The sequence below is a fragment of the Chelon labrosus genome, assembly GCF_963514085.1.
Source record: "Chelon labrosus genome assembly, chromosome: 17".
In the NCBI taxonomy this organism is placed as follows: domain Eukaryota; kingdom Metazoa; phylum Chordata; class Actinopteri; order Mugiliformes; family Mugilidae; genus Chelon; species Chelon labrosus.
Genome location: NC_140350.1, coordinates 13,297,405 through 13,324,945, shown reverse-complemented (window position 1 = coordinate 13,324,945; position 27,541 = coordinate 13,297,405). Strand labels below are relative to the sequence as shown.

General features: G+C 42.4%; 2 protein-coding genes across 2 annotated transcripts; one reads left to right on the top strand and one right to left on the bottom strand.

Moving 5' to 3' along the window:
• The first annotated feature begins 103 nt into the window (after positions 1-103).
• On the top strand, positions 104-4,852 carry sdf2 (stromal cell-derived factor 2). Its single transcript, XM_084564514.1, has 3 exons — positions 104-483; positions 1,475-1,671; positions 2,591-4,852. The coding sequence occupies exons 1-3, from the start codon at positions 222-224 to the stop codon at positions 2,888-2,890; spliced, it is 759 nt and encodes a 252-aa protein (XP_084420640.1). The 5' UTR covers positions 104-221; the 3' UTR covers positions 2,891-4,852.
• Positions 4,853-6,055: 1,203 nt separating this feature from the next.
• caln2 (calneuron 2) lies at positions 6,056-26,556 on the bottom strand. Its single transcript, XM_084565018.1, has 5 exons — positions 26,418-26,556; positions 21,621-21,764; positions 19,941-20,053; positions 12,416-12,569; positions 6,056-7,906 (listed from the first exon to the last, which is right to left on the bottom strand). Exons 1-5 carry the CDS (start codon positions 26,533-26,535, stop codon positions 7,779-7,781), a joined length of 657 nt encoding a protein of 218 aa, XP_084421144.1. The 5' UTR covers positions 26,536-26,556; the 3' UTR covers positions 6,056-7,778.
• Positions 26,557-27,541: the final 985 nt, after the last annotated feature.

The following is a 27,541-nucleotide window of genomic DNA, read 5'->3' as shown; positions in this document are numbered from 1 at the left end:
CCTGCCGGTTCATCTTATTTTTACAAAACAATAAACACCTTGATTACACTCTACAATATAACACTTATAATGTTGGCGTAGATGTTCAGATATTATCACACAGCCTCTATATGTTGCACATGTTTGCCAAATAACCGTCCCAAAACAAAGAAACCCAACTAAATCCAAACCGCCACTACTCCAGGTCGCTAGGGGCGCTGTTTCCCGAACTTCGCGTGAGCATGCTGAATCACTTTAATGACGTAGCGAAAAAGAAGAGGCATCGGCGGCTGCTTTTTGTACCTTGGGTCTTAGGAGGAATGGGTAACTTAAACCGGGCTCTTCACCCAGGTCTCCTCCAGACACTCTTCTTGTTGTTATCCTGTATACTGGGACTTTCTCTCGGTACGGAACTGAGCTTTGTGACATGCGGATCAGTCGTTAAACTGATGAATATAAAGCACAATGTGAGACTACACTCTCACGACGTACGCTACGGATCCGGTGAGTTCACTCTCCTTAACCGATTATTGGACATTAATAAACCACAGATCATGTTTTCACTAACACGGACATCACCTACTAACACCTACCTCTGTGATTGGAAGTGTGTTGTATGAAAATGACCCATTTCAATGTCAGCTTGACATGTTGACCCAATTGTTAGTGTAATCAGTGTTACATGTAAAATGTGTTTTCAGGCTCAATATATGACCTGTGTTTAATTTTCTGTACTTTAATTGAGACAAAGTTGATTAAATCACACACAAACACATCCAGATGAGTCGAGCTGACATCACATCTGCAACACACCAATACAGAAAATCATGTAAATTACAATCAGTGAAGTCCCCTCAAGACAGACAGCAGGAAATCACAGCAGTTATAACCAGGATGCACCAAAGATTTGACCCAGGGCACCTAAAGGAGCAAGAACCAAGTGAACAACCCTGGCTTGGTTAGTTATGAGTTACCCAAACATTTACTTTAAGATGATCAGAAGCTCTTTCAAAGTGTTACATCACACTGGCTGTGCTCTTCAGAGTTGCCGGATTTTTATCTTCAAAGTCAAACCCAACACAGGGAACACTATATTAACTCTATACAAATAGATTAATCAAAATAAAACTACAGAATTGACAGAGAATATTAACCTTGGACAATCAATAAAATTTGTTTTGCTCTAAGATCCAAAAGCTAAACACAAGCCAACTGGACTTGTTGAGTTTTCTTGCCACTCACCCAACTGGCTTCTTCAGTACTAAGTGACTGTTGTGGAGTTTAAGTTTTTATATGGAACATCTGGGGGTGGTGCCCTCTTTAAACTCACAATGACACACTACTCACCTGCGTTTAGAGGATGTTGTTCAGAGTAACCAAGTAGTGTCTTGTTTTTCCCACAATGAGTGGGTTATTAGATAAGTCCTTGATGACTCAGAATGTTCACAAACCGGACATATTTTCAGTTTTTCTCCTCACCATGTTTGTGACACAGGTAGCGGACAGCAGTCTGTAACAGGGGTTTCCACAGTGGAAGACAGTAACAGCTACTGGAGCGTCCGGGGAACGAGCGGCGCCTTGTGCCATCGGGGGACGCCGGTCAAGTGTGGGCAGACCATTCGCCTCACTCACGTCAACACAGGCCGTAACCTGCACAGCCACTATTTCGCCTCCCCGCTGTCCTCCAACCAGGTGGGTGGTGTGAGAGGTGAATGCTTATACACAAAATCCTCCCCTCAAAGGAAAGGATGTCTAAAAGCCAGGCGTGACAAATTAATAAAAAGAAGAAGCAGATTATCAGAAGGCTTGTGAAATGTCAGATTTGCAAGACACCAGCCAAGTATAAGGCACTGAGAGATCAACGGCAGTAGCATTCCTAACATTTAGTGTGTGTATAGTATATAAGGAGAGGCGTCATATTTAGACAAACCTAGACCAACATCATGAATTGGAGCAGAGCTGACAGCAGCTTTTACACTTAAGGAAATGCACCAAACCTTCTGGGAATACTGCCTCAGGTCAGCAAAAACCTCTGCGAGCTTGAAGGAAGTGTGAGCACACTGTCTACCCAAAGTGTCAGAGGATTGGAAGATGTGTGCCATGAGAGGATAAAACTTCCTAACGCAAGTTTATACTCGGGTAGCTCTTCGTATAAAGCCTCTCGTGTATGTGATGAATGTGAATAGCGTTAAAATTAGTGAACAGGTCCGCTCTGTGGTAATGGCAGTGGATTTTAATCTCATCAGTTGGCCAGAAATAGAGATTCCAGTGTTGTTATTTATTTGTCGGTTTTCATAACATTACAAGCTCACAGTTTAAATCATTATTGAAGTGAGATGTTGCCACCACAATAGATAGTGGGTGAAGAAACAAGAGAAGTGAAAGTTGTCTTTTTTGTACAAAAATCAGCCATTTGAGCTGCAGGAATATTGTCAAGGGCAGAATAAAGATGAAAGATTAAAAACAAGAACGTATTAGATTTGAAAATATTTCCAGACATGTATTTATTGCGTGTAATGTGTCTAGGGAAAAAAGGATTGTGGAAAGCAATAACAAAGCAAGGTTTCTCATTCCTTCCTCTGTAACCTGTCCGTGTTGTCATTGTCCACAGGAGGTGAGTGCGTTTGGCGAGGAAGGGGAAGGAGACCACCTCGACGAGTGGACAGTTCAGTGTGGGGGGTCCGTATGGAGGCGCGAGGAGGCCGTCCGCTTCCGCCACAAGGCCACTGAGGCGCTCCTGTCAGTGACGGGGGAGCAGTACGGGCGGCCGATCCACGGTCAGAGCGAGGTTCATGCCATGTCAAACCCCAGCCAGCACAGCCTATGGAAGGCCATGGAGGGCATTTTCATGAAGCCCAGCGAGAGCCCGGCAGGCAGCCGAGACTACAGTCACACACACACAGAGTTCTGAAGTTCCCTTTTCTCCTCTGCTTCTGTCTCTTCTTTCTCTCTCTCTCTCTCTCTACCTCCTTATCTAATTATAGCCCCACCAGCAGCCCCCTTTCTCTTCCCCAACAATATTTTGTCTGCGGACATCCACGTGGAAACTTGAATCTTTAAAGATCCAGCAGCTACACTTACGCTTCACAAAGTGTGGACAGCATCACAATTTGTATCAAGACTAATCCTTACTACAGGTTTGTGTCTAACTAGGGGCATCCCTCTCAGCTGTTATTTATTGCCACAGTACAACAGGCAGTGCAGTGCATTTACAAGTCATCAAGTGAGATGTTGTTACTTGTGCCTTTATCCTCTCTGCGAAAGTCGTGGGTGTTTACATAGCGGAGCCTTTTAAAACTTCGGGCAGCACAGTGTCTTTATTGTGTCTTTATGGTATTTGTTAACAGTATTCTACACAAACCACAAATAAGCAGTGTTACTATAGAAAATCATTCTATAGAATTTTTAATCCCTCGCTAATTGGAATGAGAAAACAAGCATTTTTGTAGCGTTTTATTATGTACATCATCGAACTGGACGATGTTTACTGTCGATGTTTGATCAGTTTTGGGGTAGGGCGCGGGGGGGGATGCCCGGTGAAAGAACAACATTCGTGCTGTCTTTGCAAATGTGTTCCAGAGGTTCATGTGAACAACAAATTTACAATGGATACCTCACATTAAAGAGTTTTTTATGCATATCATTATAAGTGTGTCTTCTTTATTGGATCTTCAATTTTCTGTCTTTAAGCAAGCTGGAAAGACCTCACATTCACCCACAAAGTAAGGCTAGCTGTTAATGTCTTTCTGGACCATTACACTGAGAATATGCCTTGTTTGTCCACCTAATGGCATGTTTTTGGTTCATTATCTTGCGGTTAATGGGGATCTGCAACGAGGCCATTCTCACTTGTGTTTGACCTATGCTCCCTAATTATCATGAATTAGAGTGAGCGCTGATGCCACCACCGCTGCACAGTAACCTCCCTGTCTGACACCAAGCTGACAAATGTGTTAATTCACCTCTAGCCATCACACACTTCATCACTCTCAGTCGAGCTAAGATGCAGTCCTTTAAGGTGGAGCGTTTGTGCTTGTTTGTATTTGTACTGCTGGATCGTCTGATCTTCAGAGCCGTGAACTTCCTGAGCTTGGAGAAGCTTCTCATTTTACAGACGCCATGTCTGCCCCTCATGATGTACCGTTTGATCCTGGACGGATCCTGAGGGACACTCAGAAAAAAAAAACACACTGCGTTGTCTTTCTATTTTTAAGGTTGCCATTTAAAATGACACTGTAAGGATGATTACAAGTGACAAGTAACTCAACAACCCTACTTTATACGTTGCTTAAAGGGGAATTACTGTTTTTTACAACCTGGACCTTATTTCTGGCATAAAATACATTCATTTACTCACCCATATAACTTTGGTGTCATTTATAGTCATTCGAGAGATATTTAGATCCGCGTATATCCATATAGTGGAAGTGACTGGGGCACGGAAACGCAGCCTCTAAATAAATAGCACTAGCGTATCATAACAGAATATTGGTGACATGAACGAGTTTCGCGGCAGATGTGTTATTTAGAGGCTGCGTTTCGGTGCCCCAGTCACTCCCACTATATGGATATACGTGGCGCTCCGCTGGATCTAAATATCTTCCGAACGACTCCAAATGACACCAAAGTTATATGGGTGAGTAAATTATAGTATTTTATGCCAGAAATAAGGTCCAGGTTGTAAAAAATGGTAATTCCCCATTAAATCATTCGTTGAAAATGTCCTTGCTCACCAGGTTATTGTGAGACAGTGAATGTGCCTATTTAAGGATAGTATGCCTTTTTGTGTTGCTCTCGTTAATGCACAAACATCATTCATAATTAAACACAGTAGCCAAACGTTTCTATCAAAACCAGGTTTTATTGCATAAACATATATGGATATATTTATTTTAGATTAAACAGATTAAATGTGTTATTTGCATTTTTAAATATCCATTCAGTTGGTAACTATTGCTGTTTTCTTCCTCCGTTTCTAAGCAGCATGCCAAGGTTGTATTACATATCTGTGTTTAGTTTTGTCTTTGTACAATCTACAACTGGTAAAAACATGTTTTGGTAAAAACAAATCTCAAAAGCAACCTTCAAGAACGTGAAAATCATGAGCTGATCCTGTCCTGTTACACATGTACAGTATAATAATGTAAACTTCAAAAGGTATTTCAAACAAGTTTCCCTTACATAGCCATGCAAGGATGTCTGAATGGCACACTCATCAGAGAATTGTTAAGATAAAGTGGTCTATGCTGGTTTCAAAAGGGCCATGGTGCTAACAGACAAAGTTGAAAACATGGTGCACTGGTCAAATGGCAGTGCGTTGAGGATATCAAAGACAAAACGTACGAGGGAAAATGTAGCACACGTTATACAGTAGTTTATACAGGACAATGAGGTGATGAGAACATTCCATTAAAACCCAGTATGACTAAAACACACAATGTATTGGCTTCGATGTAACCATCCACAGTGAGGCCTACAGACTCTACCCTAAATGATGCGAAACAGAGATGAGGAGGATGTGACCTTGTATTTGCATATTTATGAAAATGCCCTCTTCTGCACTCTGATTTGATTAATCGCTGGTAGAAACTAGAAAAAATGGCTATTACAGTATAAATTGGAAAGTCAAATATGGGACAGAAGTACATAGATACCTACATTTAAACCAAGGCTGCGCCACCACAAAGAAAGATTAACTGGATCCCTTGTCTTTCAAAGACATGGAAACCTAAACAACAACATGCATACTGATTTACAGTATTATACATTTTTGCTGTGATACTTGAAAGTACAAAGCTATTTATTTATTTTTAAAAGAAAGCCCTCTCCCCTCATGCCTTCTTTAGATCTTCTCTAACCCTGACGATAAACCCCCATGGTTGCACATTTTGGCTTGATTAAAAGGTCTTAATGGGAACAAACCAGACTCCTATAATGCAATTTAGGAATCCACATCCTATGTGTTGCTATTAGGAGTAATAACCACCATGGAACTCACTATCTACATAGGGCTGGGCAATATTAATACAGTATCTATCCATTTCACATGTAAAATAATAGAAACAACGCTTGATCAAGCTGTGTAATTCCTTTAATATGTTTATCAAAACTTGTCGATTGCCCTGTGATCCAACAGAATTTGAGGAAATAGCAAAATACGACAACATAATGTCAGCAGATAAACAATGACATTACTCTATTGCCCAGCTCTAGACCCCCATAAAATACATCCTCAAATTTAATCTGCAGTGTCATTGAGATGTTCAACCTCGGTCGGCTCCATTATAAAAGAAAGGGAGCGTGATTGTAAACGCCTTCAAGGTCTCCCCCAAACTTTTTCATCTCAGTAAAACTGTAGAGCGATTAGGTCTGCGCCATAAAATATGGCTCTGACCCCAGAAACTATCAGAAGCAGTCACCTTCGGTCTTCGATCCAATCCTGAGCAACTGGTGCAACAACATACTTTGGGTTTGTGGAAAGAATATTAATGAATGGTCACCAGAGGAGACCCAACTGACCTTGCCACGCTGACACGACAAATAATCGAAGCTCACATTCAGTGGCGTTGTTCTTCACTTCTGAACAAACCAGACTGTTCAAGCTGCAGTTCTCGTTTTAACCACTAGACCGCAACCTTTTTCAAGACAACATCTGTACCAACAGTGTCACAGCTCTACTGTATATCCCTGATATAGCTCACTAGTTTCTATTTCTTCATACATTCTCCCGTTGAGAGGAACAATACATTACACAAGCTAAGTAATACTATATATACAGTGAAATCCACAGGGAATTGGAGTCAGAGAAATGTTTGGTATGGCAGTGTATATACTGGCATGCATTTGTGTGCATTTACCACAGCTGCTGGGCAGGATTACAATGAGATACTGAGCTGAAATCTTTCTCCCAGCACATGACAAAAAAATGCTTCAGTCTGGTCCTGTTATGTGATTTTTATAACGTCACTGATATTTCATTTGAGATCTCGGCTTTCTCCTTTGTATGTTTTACCCCTCTCAGACAGCCTGAGTTTACATTATGTATATCGACAACACACCACATGAATGTTCAGTTGATCAATCAGGGAGTAAAGTGGTGACAGCGGGACAGGGGTGATTCTTAAATGGTCCCTCACTGAGTATTGAGTTGTGCTTTTTGTGGATACACATAAAGATTTGATGTGTCCCCAGACTAGTGTACTGAGTGGAGGATGTAAATGTTTTACAAAAAGTGTGATGTCCATACATGGCGACATGAGACGTGAAGAATTCGACGATGCATTTAAATACTGTGCCCAACATTTAGAGCCCACATTCACTCAGTTCACATTCAGTGTAACTTCCGGAGGGTAAATATGCAGTCCTCAATTATAACTGTTGTTTGTTTTTGAAATTAGGAATGGCTCAAAGCACCTGATAAACATTTTTCGGTAATTAGAAAATCAAGTTTAAAGGGTGGTCTTGGTCTCAAAAACTGCAAAATAAAACCCCTCCATTTATTCCAGTGATTTATATAAAAACATAATTAATTTGCAGCTCAGGTTCCCCATGACCAGTAAGTCCAGTTACTCTACATGGTGACATCTTCAATGCAAAACAAATACATGTCTCTTCATTTCCCTTACATCGTCCGTTGTTCAAATTAAACAAAACAAAAAAAACAAAAAAAAAGAAGAAGAAGAAACTCAACTGATTGTTTAGAGAAGTGCTTGGGTTGTGGCTGGTCCAGCTTTGGCTGCAAAGACAAGATGTGAGGTCATGGCTGTTCTGTCCACTCCCCATGCTCACAGTGCAATTGGTTACTCCATGCCGTTCCGCAGCATCTGATTGGCTGCGATGAGCATGACACTGATGATGAAAGCCATGGCGAAGGCGCAGATCAGGCTTTTTCTGACGCACGTCTGCCGGTTCTTCTTCTTAGGATGGACTGAAGGGAGCGAAAGGGGAGAGAAAACCGTCAACACAAGTTTTTTCTTGTTATTTAAATACTTAAATGACTAGTTTATTGACTTAATTGCAATAAAAAAATTGAGAAAGAGACGATACATAAATGAATGTAGAGAGATTAGACAAGAAGATCAATAGCAATCTCATCCTTGTGTAGTATGGAGTTACAACAATTAGCTTAGCATAAAGACTGGAACCAAGGGGAAAGAATTAAGGGGCGCACACACAGGAAGAGACTATCAGTGATGTGGTGACAAGAGAACACATAACTTAAATGAATCAAGCAAATTGCTGCAGTTATATGCGAAAAAACCTTTGGTGAAGTGAAGTTGAACTAATCTCAACTATGAGGCAACAACTACTGGGAACAACTGATATAGTTGACCGAGTTAAGTCTACAGTAGGGAAACATCGTTCACAACTTGGTTCCTACCACCAAATTCACCATACTGATAGCGGGCTTGGAACATCGCATGAAACCAGATGAAGTGGTGATGTCTTACACTAGTAATACTTTAACACCCTGCTCGTTTCACTCAGAAACATTTGGAGTGGGAAATATACGAACCTTCTCATGTATAAGAAGATTGTTCGAATTGGTTATACTGTCACGGATGGTAGCAAGGGAGGGAAGACCCAAATGCAAGACACTAAGGGGAGGCAGGAGCTGGCAACAAAACAACTTCAAATTAAAACTAAAAAATATTTAATTAATTTAAGGTGCTGCAGGGAGGGCAGGGTAATCCAAACACACAAATCCAAAAGAAATTGTTGAAGACCACAAACCAAGACGGGAACACAAGAGTGAACAGCAAGACAAACTGTGGTTACATCACAGACAACTTGACGGAGAACAAAGCCAAAGGTAGGACTATATATACACTGGCAGAGGGGTTAATGAGACACAGATGAAACTAATGAGGGCGGAGCACTCAAGGAGAAACCAATCCAACAATCAAAGGGGGAAAAACACAGGAAGTGAAACGAGACAAGAAACACAAATGAAGAACTTTACAAAATAAAAACAGGAAACAGGAGGAAAACCAAACACAAACCAAACTCAAAATTCAAAACCATGACACATCCAAGGCAACTAGAGCCTGGAAGGTCCATCAGTGCTCAAAGGTCATCATCAAAATTATGGGCGAAGAGCAAATGACTTTATTTATGAATAGAGCTTCAGTCGAGACTTGTTCAAAACTGAGAGCATCTTTCATCCAGTATTTGTAATGCTCAAGTTGAAAAGATTTGTTTGATTCTATGAATAAAGCCAGGTTAGCTGTTTCTCCATTTCCAGTGATTATGATAAGCTGGCTGTACCTCTATCTTCATACAGTTTTTATTACAAGATGCGATTTTGACTAGAAAGCAAACCATGTTTCCCAAAATGTTAAACTATACGTAGAAAATAATCAAGTAAAAACATCAAATATGAGTCAGATAAAATATGAATGGTGGCAAAAAGTTCAACCATCCAGGATATTAACACCTGACCATCAGCATCAACGTCACCCTTCAAAAGGGACAGGGGTTATGATCTCACATACAACCAATCAAATAACCACCTGAGCCACTTTCACTAGCTGAGTGACACATGTGGACAAAATCTACTAATCTAATGTGAAAAGGACCTGTGGGCTGAGATTGTCGTGTCACACGGTGAAGAATTACAGTTATGCTCATATGATATAAAGGTTTGAACTAAAACTGTGTCTGTTTTAAAACAGCCATTTCTCCCAAGTCTCTTCTGTTGTACCATAAAAAATTAAACATTTTAGAATTTAAATCTGCTACTCAAGGGACACATTTTTTTTTTTTTTTGTTCCCATGTTTTGTAGTTGGTCCCGGTGAGTGGAAGTTTGTCCAATGTAAAAACCAGTTATGAAATCAAAAAACAAAAACAGAGTTGTTCTGCTACCTATTTGGCTAAAAGGCCTTTTTACTCCCTCAAAGATATAATCTCTGGAGCTTCAAAGAGAGAAAGATGCGCAGAGACAGATGTGTCCTCCAACAAGCCTTAAAGCAAGAATAACAACCAAGAGTTTCCTCTCTGTCAGCTCGCTTGTCTCTGTTTGTTAGAATCACACACTGCATCAATAAATCCAGTCAAAGCTCTATCTGGTGGATCTAAGATGACCTGTGAAAGGGACTGAGGTCTCGCTGGGCAGGAAGAAGATGTCAAAAGAAGCAGGTGTGATGAGGGAAGTTACGGAAAGAGATGTTCTGTACACTAGAGGCTCTATACCTCTTCATCTCTTCTTTATCCTCTACTCCTCCTCCTTCCACGTCTTTATATTCTCTTCATTTTTTCTCTTCCTAACTCCACACTACACCCTTCCCCTCAACACCAAAAACTTTGTGAAGCAGTGCCAAGCCAGCAGTTCCCTGATCCCTCCTTTAGCCTCTTATCTCCTTCACTGTCCCTCCTAAGCTAAGTTCCACTGTTTACTTTCGGCTGCCTCTTTTTAGGTCTCCTGGAAACTGTAGGACAGTACCCGGTGGATTCATTAAGACTTCCCAAGTTTTCTTGCGCGTTTGATGTGTCTTTACCTTTGTCCCAGTCTGAGTCTGTGAATGTTTCACAGCAGAAAGGCAATTTTGAGGTTTTCTGTTCTCTATTTTTCCTTAAGCAACATAACTTTGTATTAAGTTAGTAAAGTAAAAAGTAAAAAAAAAAAAAAAAAAAAAGGAAAAAGTAACAGACTTTGACACCTCTTAGTCCTGGTTTTGAAACAAATTAATCAATCAAATAAATGAATCCATAAACTTGACATTAATGGATTTTATCATTGAAATATATGCACCTACAGTCTTAAATTTGTCCCAGCATTCTTGACATTCCAATCTATAACAACACCTTACAGATATTCATGTTCCTATAGCAGCAGAGAAACCTTGAAAAAAAAGAAAATAGAAATCTTAGAAAATCACTCTGAAGTGTGAGGACATTTGGAAGTGTTATACCTATTTTTTTTTTTTCGAACTCAACACTTTGTCTGTTTCATTTTATTCCAGCTAAAGACGTCAGGACAAGCTTTCTCTGTGCCCTCACTTTTCTTAATCTTCCTTCTCTGCCTCCGCATCCCTCAATATTTCCCCGCTCTGTTTCCCTCTGCCGGCTCGGTTATCTTAAAACGTTACTCTAATGTCGGGTAGATTTAGTGACACTCGTGTTGATGTGAAGTCGCACGAACTGGGACATCTGCTCCATTCAAGCCGTATCAACCAGAAGAGCTGTTCGCGTTTTGCAAAAAAATAATATGCTTATTTTCCTTATCGCAGAGAGTTGACGTAAGACAATAAATACCACTTTCATCTGAGCGTGAAGCACACGCAATTAGCTTAGCTTAGAAGAAAAAGCGAAAGCAGAGGTAAAGGGAATTTTCAAACAGATGCCTATAAAGGCTCACTAATGGCCTCTTATTTGTATGCTACTCCTACAACTGCCAAAACAACAATATGTGGTTTTAAGGGGGAGTTAGAGTTGTAATTATTTGCTTTTCTCTGTGAGTTTGGCCCAGCAGACATCAGGAAGACAGAGGACTCTACGTGTAGTGACTTATCACGTTAAGAGTTTGTATTAAGATGTCCCATGACAACCTTTATTTTATAGAAGTGGTAGTCCGAAACAAGCTGGTCATCATTCTTTTCATAGATGTAGCCAGTTGTCGAAGCAGTGCAGGAAGATTGTGGGTCATATATTTATAACCTCGCGACTAAACTCAGACTGGTCGATTGACTCTCATAAACAGCCATCAGGGAGCGCAAAACAAGAGCTATCTGAATTGTGGAACAAATTAGAGTTGGCAGATGCTGGCAGTAATTCACGGATCTGGAAACAAACTAGTTTCTTCCTGCCACTTAATGCATAGATGAGAGGGTAATATTGATCTCCTCGTCTGACTCTCTGCAAGAGGAAGCCAATAAGACTATTTTCTGGATCTATCTTTAATTATTAGGAAGACACAAGCTAAAAGTACAGGTTTATAGTTATACTGTCATGACAATTTACTGCCTAAAATATGTTTTTATACACCGATCAGGCGTAACATTATGACCACCTTCCTAATATTGTGTAGGTCTCATTTGTGGCTCCAAATCAGTTCATCAGACTTATCAAAGAATGGACATGGGCCTTGTGAGGGTGTCCTGTGGTGTCTGGCAACAGAATGTTGTTAGTGGGTCAGGTCAACACCTTGTGCTGTTTTTCATGCTTTTCATAATCCTGCTGGGGATGGCTGCTGCCATCAAGGAGTGTCATTACTATGGGATGAGGATACCTAGTCTGGTCTAAATGGGTGGTACATGTCTAAGTAACATCCACACGAATGCCAGGTCCAAACGTTTCCCAGCAGAACGTTGTATTACCACAAGGTGGTCAGTGATATTTACTTCTACCATCAGTGGTTTTAATGTTGGGGTTGATCGGTGTAAGAAGCCCATACAGCTATTTACGGCAGTGAAGTTTAGAAGAGAACAGCCTCCTCACCTCCCTCGTACTCAGGGCAGTTCCCTGAGGTTTCATTGAGGCTCTCCTCCTCAGTGATGATGATGTTCTCTATGTCCTTCATTGTCAGGTGGTCCCGGAAGGCGTGGAACAGCACCTGCTTCAGTTCATCCAGAGACAGCTGCTGCATGTCAAACTGCAGGGACACAGCAATCATTGCAGAGACTCAGTCATCCACACACTGGCTTTATGAGGGCAGATAAATATAGAAGATAAGAAGGAGGTGTGAAATGTACAAGCTGCACAAAATGACGGCACACGTGAGTCTGCGCTTTACTGGGTAGACGTGTAATGTACAAATACAGTGTGCGTACAGTGAGGGGAAATTGTGTCAGATGTAATGTAAAGCAACGGCGATGCTATGTTTTGCATGCCAAGTATGTAATCCCTTGTGTGTCTGCATTAATATAGGAAGATAAATGTGTACAAGCACAGTTGGTTTAATGGATGCACCAATTAATATGGAAATACTAGCACGTGTATTTCCTTGGAGGCTGTCCTAATTTCACTTCACAGCTCACAGATCAAACATATATGAATTGCCTCTGCCCTGTTCCCCGTGTATTCTTCCACAATAATAGAATCCTTCTTGTCCCCCCAAGAGATTACCCCCCCACAATCCACAGATACACATGCATGCAACACCCTCAAGCCCACCAGCATGTCCTGTAAGTCTAGATTGTTTACCTCCCTGACAGCCTCAAATACAATCAGTCGCTTGGTTTAGCACAACAGATGGACTCTCTGAGGCAGGCGTGGAAAGGGGGAAGAATATTAGGGGTTGATAGACGGAGCAAGAGAGAAACGCTGCGAGATAAGACAATTGGGAAGTATGATGAGGTCAAAGAAAAAGGAGACGAGTGGGGCGCCAGATGGAGAAAGCAGAACTGACAGACAATGGTGGTAGAGATGTAAAAGACTTGTGATAGCAAAGAGCGGATGCTCATTTGAGCAAGGGAACACTAATCCTGCTTTATTGCCATGCGTGCGTAACTCTTAAAACAACAGATCAGCTACTGTTTATCAAAGAACAACTCGCTCAGGAGAGGCTATGAAATCATCTTATCAGCAGAGTCATGTATCAGACCTCAGTGGTTCTGTAGTACCGACTGAAATGTGAGGACAATAATACAGCCTGGTCAGATTTGTAGTTGACTTATAGCTTAGGTTCCGCATTTTGGAACACCAGACTTGAAACCATTAGCTGTTAGCCTGGTTCTGTTTAAAGTGGAAAAAATATAGTATAGCTCAAAAAATACATAGCCAGAGAAGTTTATCAAAAACAAAGGCATCTGGACATCTGTTGGAGCATCCTTGAAGATGTTTCACCAGTCTGGTGACTGGTGGAGAGTTGAGGTTTTTAATTGGAACATCTGTGGAGGGTGAGCACCTGAAACTCATATGACAACCCAATACTTAGCCGCAATTAGAGGATGTTATGCAGATAAACCGATGAGGTGAAATTCTGTTTTTAGTCGTTCTCTAATGACCCGTTAACAGCTGGAAACTCTCCAGACCCGAGGATCAAGGGGCAATTGGGCTGCAATTCTGTGGGTACAGATGTAGAGACGGTGTTTCAGGTGTTTGAAATAAAAAGCTAAACTCTGTACAACTCTGAAGTGGCGAATGTTCCACACTACTACATTTGTACCTTAGTGGATAATTTAGAAAGTTTCAGGAGCAATGTCAAGTTCAATGGATTACCTGCTCTACCACCTGAGGAGCCACAACCACCTACTTGGACGAGTGGTGAAACGCCTTCAAGAAAACTCCAACATGTCCCGCTGCCTCTGTGAGTGTGAACATAACTTCAATACCTAAGAATCTTGTCAGACATAGCCATACTCTCTTCTTACCCATTTTCCAGCCTTTAAGGTAAAAAGGTTAACCATCTGCAGCTGAAGGTTCATAGTTAAGGTGAGTTATGCAAGCAGTATCTTCTTATCCAAAGTTCATTGATTCATTGATTTATAGGTTTTTGGACGTATACTGGAAGAAAAGCTTGTTTTGCAGAAAAACTGATGTCCTGGTATTGATCTCAGGTATTGTTTTAGTAATTGTGTTTCAAACAATACCAGGTGATTTACCACTTACAGATTTCAACACTGCAACAAAACAATCAGTGAAATGCAACTGGGACATGAATTCATAAATGGGAAAATGCGATATCATCATCTTCCAACATGCGTGCATATATATATGACACAAATACAACTACACGCACGCACACACACATTTTATGTTATTGAGTCAGGTCTTGATTTATTTTTACCTGGCTGCTCGTCTCGGCCCTGCAAATGTGCATTGATTCCAATCTAACCACTCGTACCGGCTTTTCAGGTGATTTACATTGCAATTATGGAGACATGCATTTGGATGCATAATCACAAATGGACACGCGAACGGGTACAATGACAAATACACACACACCAGTAATAGCAAACCTGGGACGCTGCAGTAAACACGAATAATTCCACATAACTACACAGACATACACACTCTCTGGCTTTCTATCTGTGCCTCCGTTCCCTCTCACCGACACAAACACCGGCATCGCTGCAGGTGCTTAAATTGGTTGCCGGGGTAAAAGGGAACAAATCTGAAGAGGATGATTATTCACAATTTGGTGACCATCAGACTGAAACAACTTTTAATTCTTATTTTATTTTTAAATAGCAAGCATGCCAAAGTGACTGAGGAGGATAAAGACGGAGGCGAAGTCAAACAAGCAAACTCAGACTCAACGCAGCAGCAGAATCACCTCACCCAAGGGTCCATTCATCTCCAAAATTTAGGGCTCCCTGTATGACTGGCAGATGGTTTGCGGATGGATTAGCACTAAATAGCAACTTAATCCCAGTTATTAATATTTTATGAGGCTGTTTAAGGTTTGGATGTGTCAGTAATGTTTGCAGTCACTGATGCAGTGGGTCTGTATTTTCATAATTCCTCTGTCTGGCAACAGCTGGAAGGTACTTGACATCCTTTCCAGCCATATTGCTCACATGTTATATAATTTGTCTCTGCTATGTTGTTCTTCTGTAAACACACAATAAACGGCATCTCTGTCTATTGGAGAAAAGGGATCTTTACGCAAATGCTCTCCCACTGATGTTTTTGTCTTATTTCTTCCCGTTTCTTTTTCGTATCTGAATCAAGCAGAGGAGAATCTGTGGTATTAGTTCATGTATTATTATTAAAATTTACTAGATATCTGATACATGTGAATATACTTCGGATTTATATTGTTAAGCAAAAGCAAGCTGTGGTCCTAACTGCCCTGAGGCGTGCAACATTGTGTAGCACTCCAGGGCAGATAAACAGGGAGTGGCAGCAGCAGCAGCAGTTGGAGGGCTTGAGCTGCCTGATTTCTGTTCTCCTCCTTGCCATGACTGATTCTGCCCAGAATGGATGCAGGGAAATGGAGGAACAACTTTTTGGACTTTCGCCGCAGGACAGGCGACATGACAGGTGAGGGAAGGAGCACAGAGAATATACAATGTTCCTGTCTGTCCGTCTGAGGGGCGAACGGCCGCAGTGGAGCTACCTGTTACTAACCAACAGAGTGATGCCTCCTCCTGCCTGGACTCTGAAGGACACTGACACACACACACACTGAGTGACGAATATTCGAGAGTTTGCCTGTCAGCGCGTTTCGCCTTTCACTGAATCGACTCAGATATGCAACACGCGTGTGTATGTGTGTGCATGCGAGCGAGCGTTTGACAGGGAAACAGCAGGGGATCATGGGCAGTGACCGCTGACACAGTCAAGGAGCCAGGACACATCAATCAGAGGAACAGGTGCTTACACGCCGTCCTTCCTGTGTAATCCTGCCCGCCCTCACATAGCACAAGCTTGTTTCGTCAGTCGTCCACCTGCTTTGTCTTCTGACCCGTCTCTAAAAAGTCACCCAGAGTGACAACCTGCAAGCACTGTTTTTTTTTTTTTTTTTTATTCTGCACCCCTCCACCACCACCCGCCTTATTTTTATGTCTAGCAGGAGTGCAGTCAGAGTTAGGTGACACCTTCAAGTTCAAATGATTTTCCGGTCGTCTACCTGGAAAATAATCCACTTTTGTGGATGCTGTAACTAAAAAGGAAAATCTATGCATAAAGATGCAGACATGTGGTTTGACAGTATGAAATGGAGCTATTATGGAACAGGGAAACAGAATTTCTGCATTTGGCATCGCTGGTCATTAGACAGAAAACTGTCTCAGCTGCTGTAGACAGCCCAGATTACTCTCACTCTGCCTCCATCGCTTTCTTTTAGTTTCTATTTTTACTGATAAAAAAAAAACACTGACGCCTGTTAATGGAAGAGAACTTGAAACCTGACATAAATCTGACTTAACATTTGTAATGCATCTCAGACTCAAATTAGCTCAGTCTCGATGCTCGCTGATTACACAACTCAAACAAGTTTATCCCATTAACGCTCACCAGAGAACAGGCTGAGTGAATGTTCTGCTCCCGTGCTTTCAAAGGCATCAGCGCTCATTGAATCACATTTGACAAACTATAAATAGTGTGAAAGCAGAAAGGCTTGAAATTCAAATGGTGTAAACCGTTTTATATCAGTGGCACAGCAAAAATAATGAATCAGCTAATAATAGTTTCTTACCTTTTCTGTCATGTTTAAGGGCACATACTCGTCGAATCACTATAATCTGTTGCAAACTATTATTTTTTTTAACCAAAGGAGTCCAACAAATATAATTTTTCTGAGTGTTTAGTCTCTTAAAAGAAAGGTGGCAAATGAGGGGAATGCAAATTGCACTCAGAAGAGGTTGACCTCACCAAACAAATGACAGCGTAGGTTGTTCAGGTGCTATAAATCACATTATATTTTTCTGCAACAAGTGACTTTCAGTCTGCACTGTCTCATTCATAAAGCTGGAAGTTCAAAGATCAGCCGCAATATTAAAACCACCAAATACTGTGTACCGTGACCTTTTGAAGATTGGACCTCTCGGGGGGCTGAGGTCAGCCTCTGGGTCCTGTGCAGTACTGATTGAGGCCATCCATGGATCGGGCCTGTTCTGGCCCGTGCCAAGAATACTCGACAGAATTGGGATGTACTGTGTGTGGAGTTAGAGTTTGGAAGCAGGGTCAACGTATGTGGTGGAGCGCATTGTCCTGCTACGGGAGGCCACAGCCTTTGGGAAATGCTGTTGACATGTGGGATCGGTCTTGGTCTGCAACAGTGTTTAAGTGGGTGGACTGGAAGACTTTCGGGGCCGTTGAGTTGCACTGCAGCGGTGGTAAGTGGGGTTGTACGTGCTTTGGTGGTGGAAGTAGCTCAAGTGGCTGCACTGTTTAGCCGTTAATTGCAGGTTTGGTTCATTCTCAAATGTCCTGTCTAATGTCAAGCATCCATAGAGACGTCTAGTGTGCAAAAACCCAGATACTGCTCCTGACATGTGTTGAAACAATTTGCAAACATTTCTCCAGGATGAATGTAACGCAACGCTGGCCACGGACCCTTTTTTCAGCAGACCACTTTCCTCAGCACAAATATGTATCTTGTAAACACTGTTCGAGCATTATTTAAAAAAATTGTTGTTTTTGCCTCAGCTGAAAACGACTGTCTTTAGGCGCTGCAGCTTAATTTGCAATGGAAGACTGGGCGCTACGGCATCGTCTCCTAATTAAATTTGCAACTTGTCAGCAGAAATGTTGCATCTTGAGTCAGGAGTTTTTCAGAGAAGATTTTTGAAACTCCCCGAGGTCTATTTCCGACCACGCTACAGAGGAAAATAAACAGAAAATATTTCAGTGGTATGCTGAATCAAACAAGCAGGATATAATCACAGGGACACGCACAATTGATTCAACACATACGCAGAAATGAGAATGAAGGGAGGAAAATGTATTTACACAGACCCCCCAGTAAAGTCAGCCATCATACTATACATCTCTCCCTGCACAGACATTATCGGAACTGAGTCATTATGATGGATACATCGTGGTGAGCCTCCTCTATCTTCCTCTTTACAACACAATGGCTCTGCCTCTCCTCTTGTCTTCCTCTGAGGTCCGTGAAATATAAACACACACAAAAAGCTGCTCTCAAAATCCTCAGAGACACACTTCCTCCTACCACCTCGTCCCCCTCCTCCCCCTTCCTATATTCTGTTGCTCTATGCTTTCATTGCACGCTCCTGCTCCTGCTCCTGCTCCTCCGCTCCCGTCTCTCATTTTTCCGTCCCTTCTTCCTGTTTTCTCTTGGTCTGTCTCTCTCTTTGTGGGAGGTGAACATTTAAATATCACCCCTGGGATGCGCAGTGTCTGAGACGTTCATGAATCACAGTCTCTCTTACTTGTTTCATTTTATCCGTCTCCTCTCCTTTGTGGGTTTCCTTTATATTCCTGTATCTTTATGTGGGGCATCCCCCCCCCCCCCCCCGCACCGTCCCCACCGCGCTCCCCATCCCCACACATTGTCCAGCTCGCCTTTCTATTCTGCCATCCCTTTCAGCCTCGCTGGCTGGCACACTGAAGCTTCATCTATCCGTCACAGATGCAGCGTCTCACTTATAAAAAGTGTTCTATTTCACACAACGATCCTGAAGTTAAACCTACATTTCCTGCATCAAATTAGTTTGTTTTCTGAAGTGTGAACGGCCTAGATGGTTGTTTTTTTTTCCCAATTACATTTCTTTAAGGCGGCTGCACAATGAGATCCAGGATGAAGAATGTGTATGCAAATGTGGTCCAGTATGCGTTCGCAACCTGAAACACACGCACACACCTCCTCATTTCAGTGAGTCACCCTCTAAACGCTTCTCCTCGCATTTGACTCGAGGAAAGCAGAGAACGGCTTCCTGAGCGTCGTCGCCCAGCTCAACCAGCCCTGCTCGCGCGCAACCCCCTCCCCACACACTCAAAACTCTGCACTTTTCATTACTGTCACATGTCTTCCCTAAGAGACACACACATACTCAAAAGAGAAGGTAAACAAAATGAGTAAAAAACAGTAAATTCTCCATCTAAGACTATTTTTAAAAACAGAGTAAGCACATTCAACGACATGCAGATGAGCTGCGGCCTTAATTACTGTTGTGCCCAGTTTGGACACTTATAATAGCACAAGCTCAGACTATCCCTGAAATCTTTATAATACCTTCTGCAACACTGTGAATGATGAACACACATGCACGCCCAAATCTTTAAATATACATAAGCTTGCATGAAGAAACATATTTAATTCACAGCAGGATCTGAGTCAAATGAAAAAAAAGGTCTGTCAGGGGACAGAAGAAACAGGTAGGGGGGCTGGAAGAGGGAGATTATATGCCTGTGTGTGTGTGCAGAGTCCCTGCAGAAACCAGGGCTGTGCTTAAGGATGTAAGACTCGCTCCGGCTGCTGAAACACACAGTCAGAGGTGAGGCCGAGTAAGTAAGAGGAGGCGTAAAGGATGAAACAGATAAATGACGCGGAGTGTGAAGTGACGAGAAACAGACTGTTCGCCAGATGGGAGGAGGAAGTTTTGTCTCTCACCTGCCAGAAGATGTTGTCGATGGTGTTGCCCAGGAATCCTTCTCTGTTCTCCGTCGACAGCAGCTTGGGCCCCAGTATCGTCATGAACTCCTCAAAGTCCACCTGGCCGTCCCCTGAAGGTGGACACACACAGAAAGGCACGGGAGACAGAACGGCACAAAAGAAAATCAGACAAGGAGGCAGGCAGAAACAACGGAAAGCGTGCTTATTTGCAGAAAATAAAAACAGATGGGTATGCTCTCATCCATGACAGACACTCATGCATTATTAGCATTCATTCACCTTTCAAATAAGGTGTATGCACCTGTGCAAGTGTGTGCCTGTGACTTGTTTTTGTGACAGCATTTGGCAAATTTAAATTCAAAGGACACATCTCGTAAGTGTTTGCATTATGTATTCTCCTGCTGCATGTTGTTAGAGATACCAATCAACAGGCAGCATCCCGTGGAATTAATGCTCATTGAACATCTCCATGACAGCACAGTGTAATCAGCAGGCTGAGTTACTGCACAGACTTAAACACCTTATATTGCCAGCATTGTACACTGTTATATTTATTATGCGTTAGAATAAGAGGTATATTAGAAACATTAGTGGTAGTCTACACAAGTCACAATGCCGTTGTGTGATGACACTATCTTATCAGTCAGTGATTTCTTCCAGAAACAACCTTATAATTTGGTACCAATTATAAAAAAAAATAGACTATTCAAGAAGTACTCTTGCAATAAATTCGTTCTAATTAATTGCTGCGTAACCTCGAGAGTCTATTAATCAGCTCACAGATGGCTCAAAATGGAGCTTTGAATTAACGTAATATAATCTTCTGTTTAACACCAACTGGCCTAAAACCTGAAGGATATCAGCTGATCAAGCTCACATTTAATGATATAAAATACATCTGCGCCGTTCGTCTGACACCTGATTATAAGTGACATTCTAATTGCGCCAGCGGCCGCAGCTGCTTCCAGGGCTTTATCAGTGGTGACACGGAGATGATACAGGTCAGAGGCAAAGGATTTTAAGAGAGATGCCTTCTCTCCTCAGAACAAATGGCACCGCTGCTCTCTGATGTCCAGACAGCTCGTGGAGGCAAAAGCAAAAAGCTTTTAGCTTTGACCTTTGATATTTTCCGCGAGTTGTGGAATCAAGTGCGGGCAGATAAGAACAGGCTGAGAGATTGACTAGTTCATTTGCGAGGCAGAGGCTGCCTACAAGTAATTGCAGTCCTCTGAGAATTTACAAGCAGAGCTTGAGTTTAAGGAGCAGACAGCCTCTCTCTTCACTGGCTCCGGAGAATTTGTATTTGACAACTGACCACCTGCTGCTGTTGGGGTGGTTTATTAATGATTTTGAGGAAACATTTTGAAGGAGGCTGCAACTAAAAATTCTATTTTGCCCCCAGCAAGTGAAAGAGGCATTACATTCTGAGTTTTTGGTTTCATTTAAATGTTTTTCATTTACATTGCATTGACAAATCAGGACATTCACCCAACCAGAATTACTTGGAAAGAAAGTTTCCCTCAACAGCAGGAAAGCAACTGTAGTTGTGTAATGTTAAACAGTCTCGTCTTGGTTGACTCTAAGTTTTGCATGTGTGTGTGCATGTGTACGTGTTTGCCTGAGTACTTGCATGCTCTGTGCATGCACCCAAGTGTGTGTCCTTATGTGGCGTCTCACCATCCATGTCCAGTCTCTGCATGATGATGGCCAGCTCCACTTCGCTGGGCATGTAACCCAGGGAGCGCATGGCCATGCCCAGCTCCTGTTTGGAGATGAAACCATTTCCATCACGATCCAAAACGCGAAACGCTTCACGGATCTCTGCACAAGAAACACATCACAGTACATTACGGTCTGACTTCTGCCTCTCTGTTTTCTTTCGTTAGCGGACAAAAAGATGTGTTTGAAAAATGAAACACAAACCTTACACACCATACTTAACTCTATAAGCGTATGTTAATAGATACAATAGAATACTGTATACTATTAATATTTTGGTGGAACCATTTGCTTGTTGTACTGATGTGTGGGTGTCTGATTCGTTGGGGACAAGGTCGGAAGGTGTAAGATGTGAACATGTGTGTTTGACCTCGCCTTTATGTCTTCTTTCATTTTTCATTTTTCATTTTTAAAATGCTACTTCATATTGTACTGTCAGTTCTTGCTGTTGTGTGAATAATGACTGTCGCTCTCCCTTGGTAGCAAACTCACAAGCATCATATTGTTGTCACTGTACGGCAAACCTCTTGGGGAGGAGGTTGAGATGGATTTTTGGGACCTGAAATTACATCACTTCGAGCCAACTCCTAGCCCAACTCAGCATATCTCAACCAATGTACTGATGGGGCTTACATGCAAGAAGAGACTTGCAGCAATGCGAGATCCGAGAGTTTTAATCAGATTCAGCAAGTTGTAGCAAAAAAAAAAAAAAAACAACAACAAAAAAAACTTGGTGGTAGGTACCGCCATTGTCCATGGTTCCTTTTGCCAAATCGACCTTAGTAGCGAGCTTGGGGAATCGGGTGAACCCAGATTGAGTAAAGGTGTTCTCTTTTGCAAACAGAGAGTGGTGATGACAAGAAAAGCTTGCTCCGTGCTCAGACTCATGAGTTTCACACAGAAGCATTTGGGGTGGAAAATATACAAGGGGGTTGGAGGCAGCCAGAGCCTGGAACAAAGCACGCGGCAACAAGCAAATTGCTCTGTATGTGGACAGGACTCTCGGTACCAAAGGCAGATGCAGCATGATGTTGTCACAGTACAGCAAACTTTTTAGGGAGGAGGTTGAAGAGGATGGTCCGCTCCTCAAACCACGTGACTTTGAGTCTGGGAGGCGTTATTAGCATCTTACCACCACTGAGCACATTGCAACCCTTCATTGCAATATGCTCAATGATTCTAAATTGTTGGTGTGCATGTGAATGGTTGTCTGTCTCTCTGCGTTAGCCCTGCAATAAACTGGTTAGGTTAGACCTCTCACCCAATGACAGCTGGGATAGGTTCCTGCCCCTCCACGAACCTCCAGAAGACAAGCGGTTGACAGAAAATGAATGAATTAATGTCTAAAACTCACAGAATATTATCTTTTGACTGTTCAGTTCCTCTGAGGTGTGTTGAGTTTCCTCTCACTTTTTGGTTATTTTTTACTGTTCAGTTCAGTTTCACCACTCCAAGAATTGCTTCGAGCTGCAGCTGTTTTCAGCTCCCATAAGCCACTGTGCTCAGGACCAGACAGCAGGCAGACATATTGTAGCTAATAGATGGAAAAACAAACAAACAAAAGAAGCAGGACTGATTTTTCTTGGAGGTTGGTAGAGACCAAGAATAAACCAAATATTTGCCCCAAATTAAAACCTTAACCAAAGAAGCCACTAATCAAAATCATCCCACTCATTTATAACTGCTCAATAATTTTGTCTTATGAATAAACCAGAGCGTTGCCTTGCGGGCTATGTTCTGTGAAGCGCCTTAAGACAATTTATATTGTTACTGATGCCATAAAAACAAAACTGAATTGAACCGTAACATTTTCTTAATGTTTCTATTGTCTTCAGCCTCACAAAACACAATCCAGTAATGTAACACTGAGTCATCAGTTGGTGTTAATGATATGAACTAATACACTAGACAATTTAATGATTAACCGATTTCAGCAAATGTGTAGATGGTGCTGGAAGGAGCTTCCCGGCTCTGATAACAGGCTTTCCCATTAAGTGGAAGTGCCGAAGCCATTCTCTCAGACAAATCAAGGTGAGGATGATCTCCTTCAGTCCCTCCTCTCCCTCCCTTCTCTTGTGTCTCTTACGTCTTTATATACTTATTGTATTTTACAAACCCCAAGGGCCCTGTCCCAATCCCTCCGCACAGCACAAATACCGCCGGCACTGCCAAGAGCGTTTCCGACTCTCTCCTCCCACATAAAAGGCTTCCTTCTAGCTCGAAATTGTAAGTAAACACACACAGCTCCCAAGGTTTGTGCAGCAGGAATTACTCAAACCTCTGAGGACCTTCTTACAAAATACCCTGGTCAATCTCCGGCTAATTACCTGTCAATCAGTTACCACAGCCTGAGAGGAGGTTCAAGGGAGGGGAGGAGGAGCTGTGATTCTGGGTGGAGGTGGTCGAATTTATCAAGCTGATAAAGACGGCAGAGGCAGGATTCATATAGTTTTTAGCCGACGTTGATTCATGAACGCGCGGTTCTCTGCACATTTGTGCAAATCTTTACAGGAGAGACAAAATTGAAACAGTTTTTCCCTAAATAAATCCATTTTAATAACTTTAACAATGAATTTTACATGAAGTTCATCTCTCCGTGTCTTTGTCAGGTCGTGTGATTAATATTCTCGACATACTGCTCTTTCCTTACTTCCCCCGTGTTTTGACTCCGTCTCAGATCTGCCTGGTATGCCTGTCTTCTCGAGCTGATGTACACTCACAGCCCCCATCTAAGCCTGTAAATATCCCCTGTGGTTGATAACTAGACTTGAGCACCGTGCCTCAGCCTCCCCTCTCAATGAATAAAGTGAAAATCAGAGGCGAGGGAGTGGGAATGTGGGAGAGTGTGTGGCCAGCAAAAACAAACCGAGACATATTTGTATGCAGCTCAACAGTAAGAGTATATTTTAAACAGAGTGCAAATGGGCTGGTCCCTGTTGTATTTCTGTGCAAGCTCTCTCTCTCTCTCTCTCTCTCTCTCTCTCTCTCTGTATGTGTGTGTGTGTGTAAGGATTCAGCCCTGTCTGTAAATGGCTGTGTATTACTGAACCTCTAAGGACTATACACGTTCCTACCGTGATGGATGAAACGCCTCAAAACTGGAGAAAAGCAAAGAGGCAATCCAACACAAGGGGGTGATTAACTAACCTTGTATCTGTGCAAACAGATGATCCTAGAAGAACCTTCAGCGTCTCTCTGAAGTGGGATTAGAGTTTTCAAACGCTGGCAGCAAGTGCCACGGACATTTTGTCCACATCAAACAGTCCCATTGGTTTCACTGGATCTGTGGCTGACAGGGCCTAGATAATAGCTCATCACAATGTCTGGAGTCTGAGAGTCCAAATTCAATTTACACAATAGCTCTTCCTAGGTCCAAACCTCTTTCACCTTCTCACTGCCCTTGACAAACAAAACACAGACAGAGGCCAACCAGACTAGTGATCGTCAGCGTAGCAGCTGCGCCATCAGTACACTAAAGCAACTGTTTTAGTGAACTGGGCTCGGTCAAGTTGTGCACCAGGGACATTAGATTAAAAGATTTATACAACAAAGTGCTTTATACCAAAGCTCATTCTAGCAAACTACAACAGGCCACTTGTATAAACACAAACAAACTGCCTCAGTCGGAGACACACTCTCAATCTGTGACAAGATTGGCTTTTTATTCAAGAGCAAAGCAACCCATGTCAGAAATAAAGAATGTGCACTTACTGCGGTGTGGAAATGTTAGTTTTGTACAGACACTCAGCACACGTGAAGCTTGTAGTAGGGTAACAAAGATCAAATGTACAGGAGTGTGTGATTTATAATCCCAGAGCCTGCGGTCAGTCTTGCATAGAAACAGGCGCTCCTAAGCCAGTTTAAAGGGAAACTGCAGTTTGTCACGACACAGGTTCTATTTTTTTCATCTCGGACCACTGATGATGATGAATTTCTACTCACCAAAGCGATCGCTGAGATCTGGGGGCGAAATGCTTTAAATAGTAACAAAAAAGCACTCAGACAGTTGTACGAGTTGAAAACAGGCGTGCCATTTGTCAATTTATCCAACCTGTTGCTTTAATAAGGGGTAATACAAAAAGTGAGTCCTTAAGGGTTGTACTAATCCCCTAATTACGCACAGGAAATACTGCAAGCACATCAAAGCTGAATCAGGAAGTGGGGATTTGTTTACAATGTACGAGCCAATTTAAATGGATCTGAGAACTTCTACTTGTCGCCCTTTACATCTATTATTAGCAGCGTTTTGTTCCTCACATACGTTGAGTCCAGAATTACTTTCTGTTACTTATTGATTTTGTTTTTTTTATCGTCGTTGCCATTTACACACACAACTAATTTCTAAGGCCGATTATAACTGTGTACTTGTACTTTCCCACAATCTACGTTTCACATCAGATTCCTGGCGACATTAATTTTCATGCAAACTGAATTTGAATTGAAAAAATCACCTACAAAAATCAATACATTAGTGTTCCAATTAAGACCTGGTCATAAATATTATATTTCTGTCATACTCCGCCTCAACCTGACCCCTTTGACTGATTGTATTTCCCAAGAACCCTAATTGAAAACCAATGCAATATCAAGCCCTGACAAAATGACTAAATGGAAAACTGTTCCTCAGGAGAATTAGAGCATTGTAGCTGCATTGTTTCAGCCATGAGCAGTTAATTGCCGGCACCTCACACTGTATTCTGCATCCCCACCACCCCGCACCTCCCACTCCCACTCCGTCTCTGTCAGCACACTCACCTCCCAGCTCCTCTGTGGAGATGCTGGTGAGCTGGAAGGCTTCGCTGCCCTCCGTCAGGGAGCTGCTCAGGTAGTTGTCTGGATAGAGCAGGCCCGCCCGCACATGGTGGAATGGCATCTTCTCCCTGCGCAGCAAACACACACAGTCTAAATAATCTTTGCATGAGTGTGTGTTTGTGTGAGATAGAGAGATGTGTGGCTCGGTGTGTGAATGTGTATTCAAACCGGCGCGACCATGAGCCCTTTTTAGAAACACAAGCTTCTGTGCAGGGAACATTGTTCCTTCCACACTGCTAATGCTGATTTCTGGGAGAAACCGCTGTCTCCTCTTTTCAGAATCACAGTGACAAATTATGTAATCACATTATAATTCAATGGAGCCACACATAATATACCACCGTTACTGGTCTGATAAATACCATCAGAGTACAATCAGGAACTCCAGTGATCTTTCTGTCACCGCCTTGTTTCTCTGTTTCTCTTCCTTTGTTCTGTCTCCTGGGTCCGCAGAGGAGAGGTGGAAAAGTCATGTCAAATATTGTTTCTTCTAACCTTCCCGTCAGACCTGCTGACATCCTGTCCCTTAAGACAATCCGCCAAACACATCACCAAGTGACCTCGGGGCTTGACAGGGCTTGTATGATCAGAGCAAAGTCATACCACAACAGTTGCCCCTCTAAGGGCTCACCCAGTGTATTTTTTTTGACACTCAGGCAATATGCTTCATGTAATATTTTAGCCAAAAGTACACGCTTAACTGAAATGAGATGAGGTGAGGAAGGGGAAGAAAGATACGGAGGGAAGAAGGGAGGCAGAGATCCCAGGAGTATTTTGTGAGAGGGCTGCTTCCAGACAGGAGAGACAGAGATAGAAGTGGGGATGTCTCTGTAACGGGAAACATGGTTGAAATATTAACATAACGTCTCTTTTTCCCTTCCTCTCCTCTCCTCTCCTCTCCTCTCCTCTCCTCTCCTCTCTGTTATTTGACTCTCAAATCCTCCGTGGATCTCGGAATCAGAGCAGAGGCGGGAAAAGGACGCAGAGAGTTTTAAGACAAAAACCGCGCAAAAGGTTAAGAGCAGTGGGACGGTCCGCTCCGGTGATCTGTGGAGGGCACCGGGCGT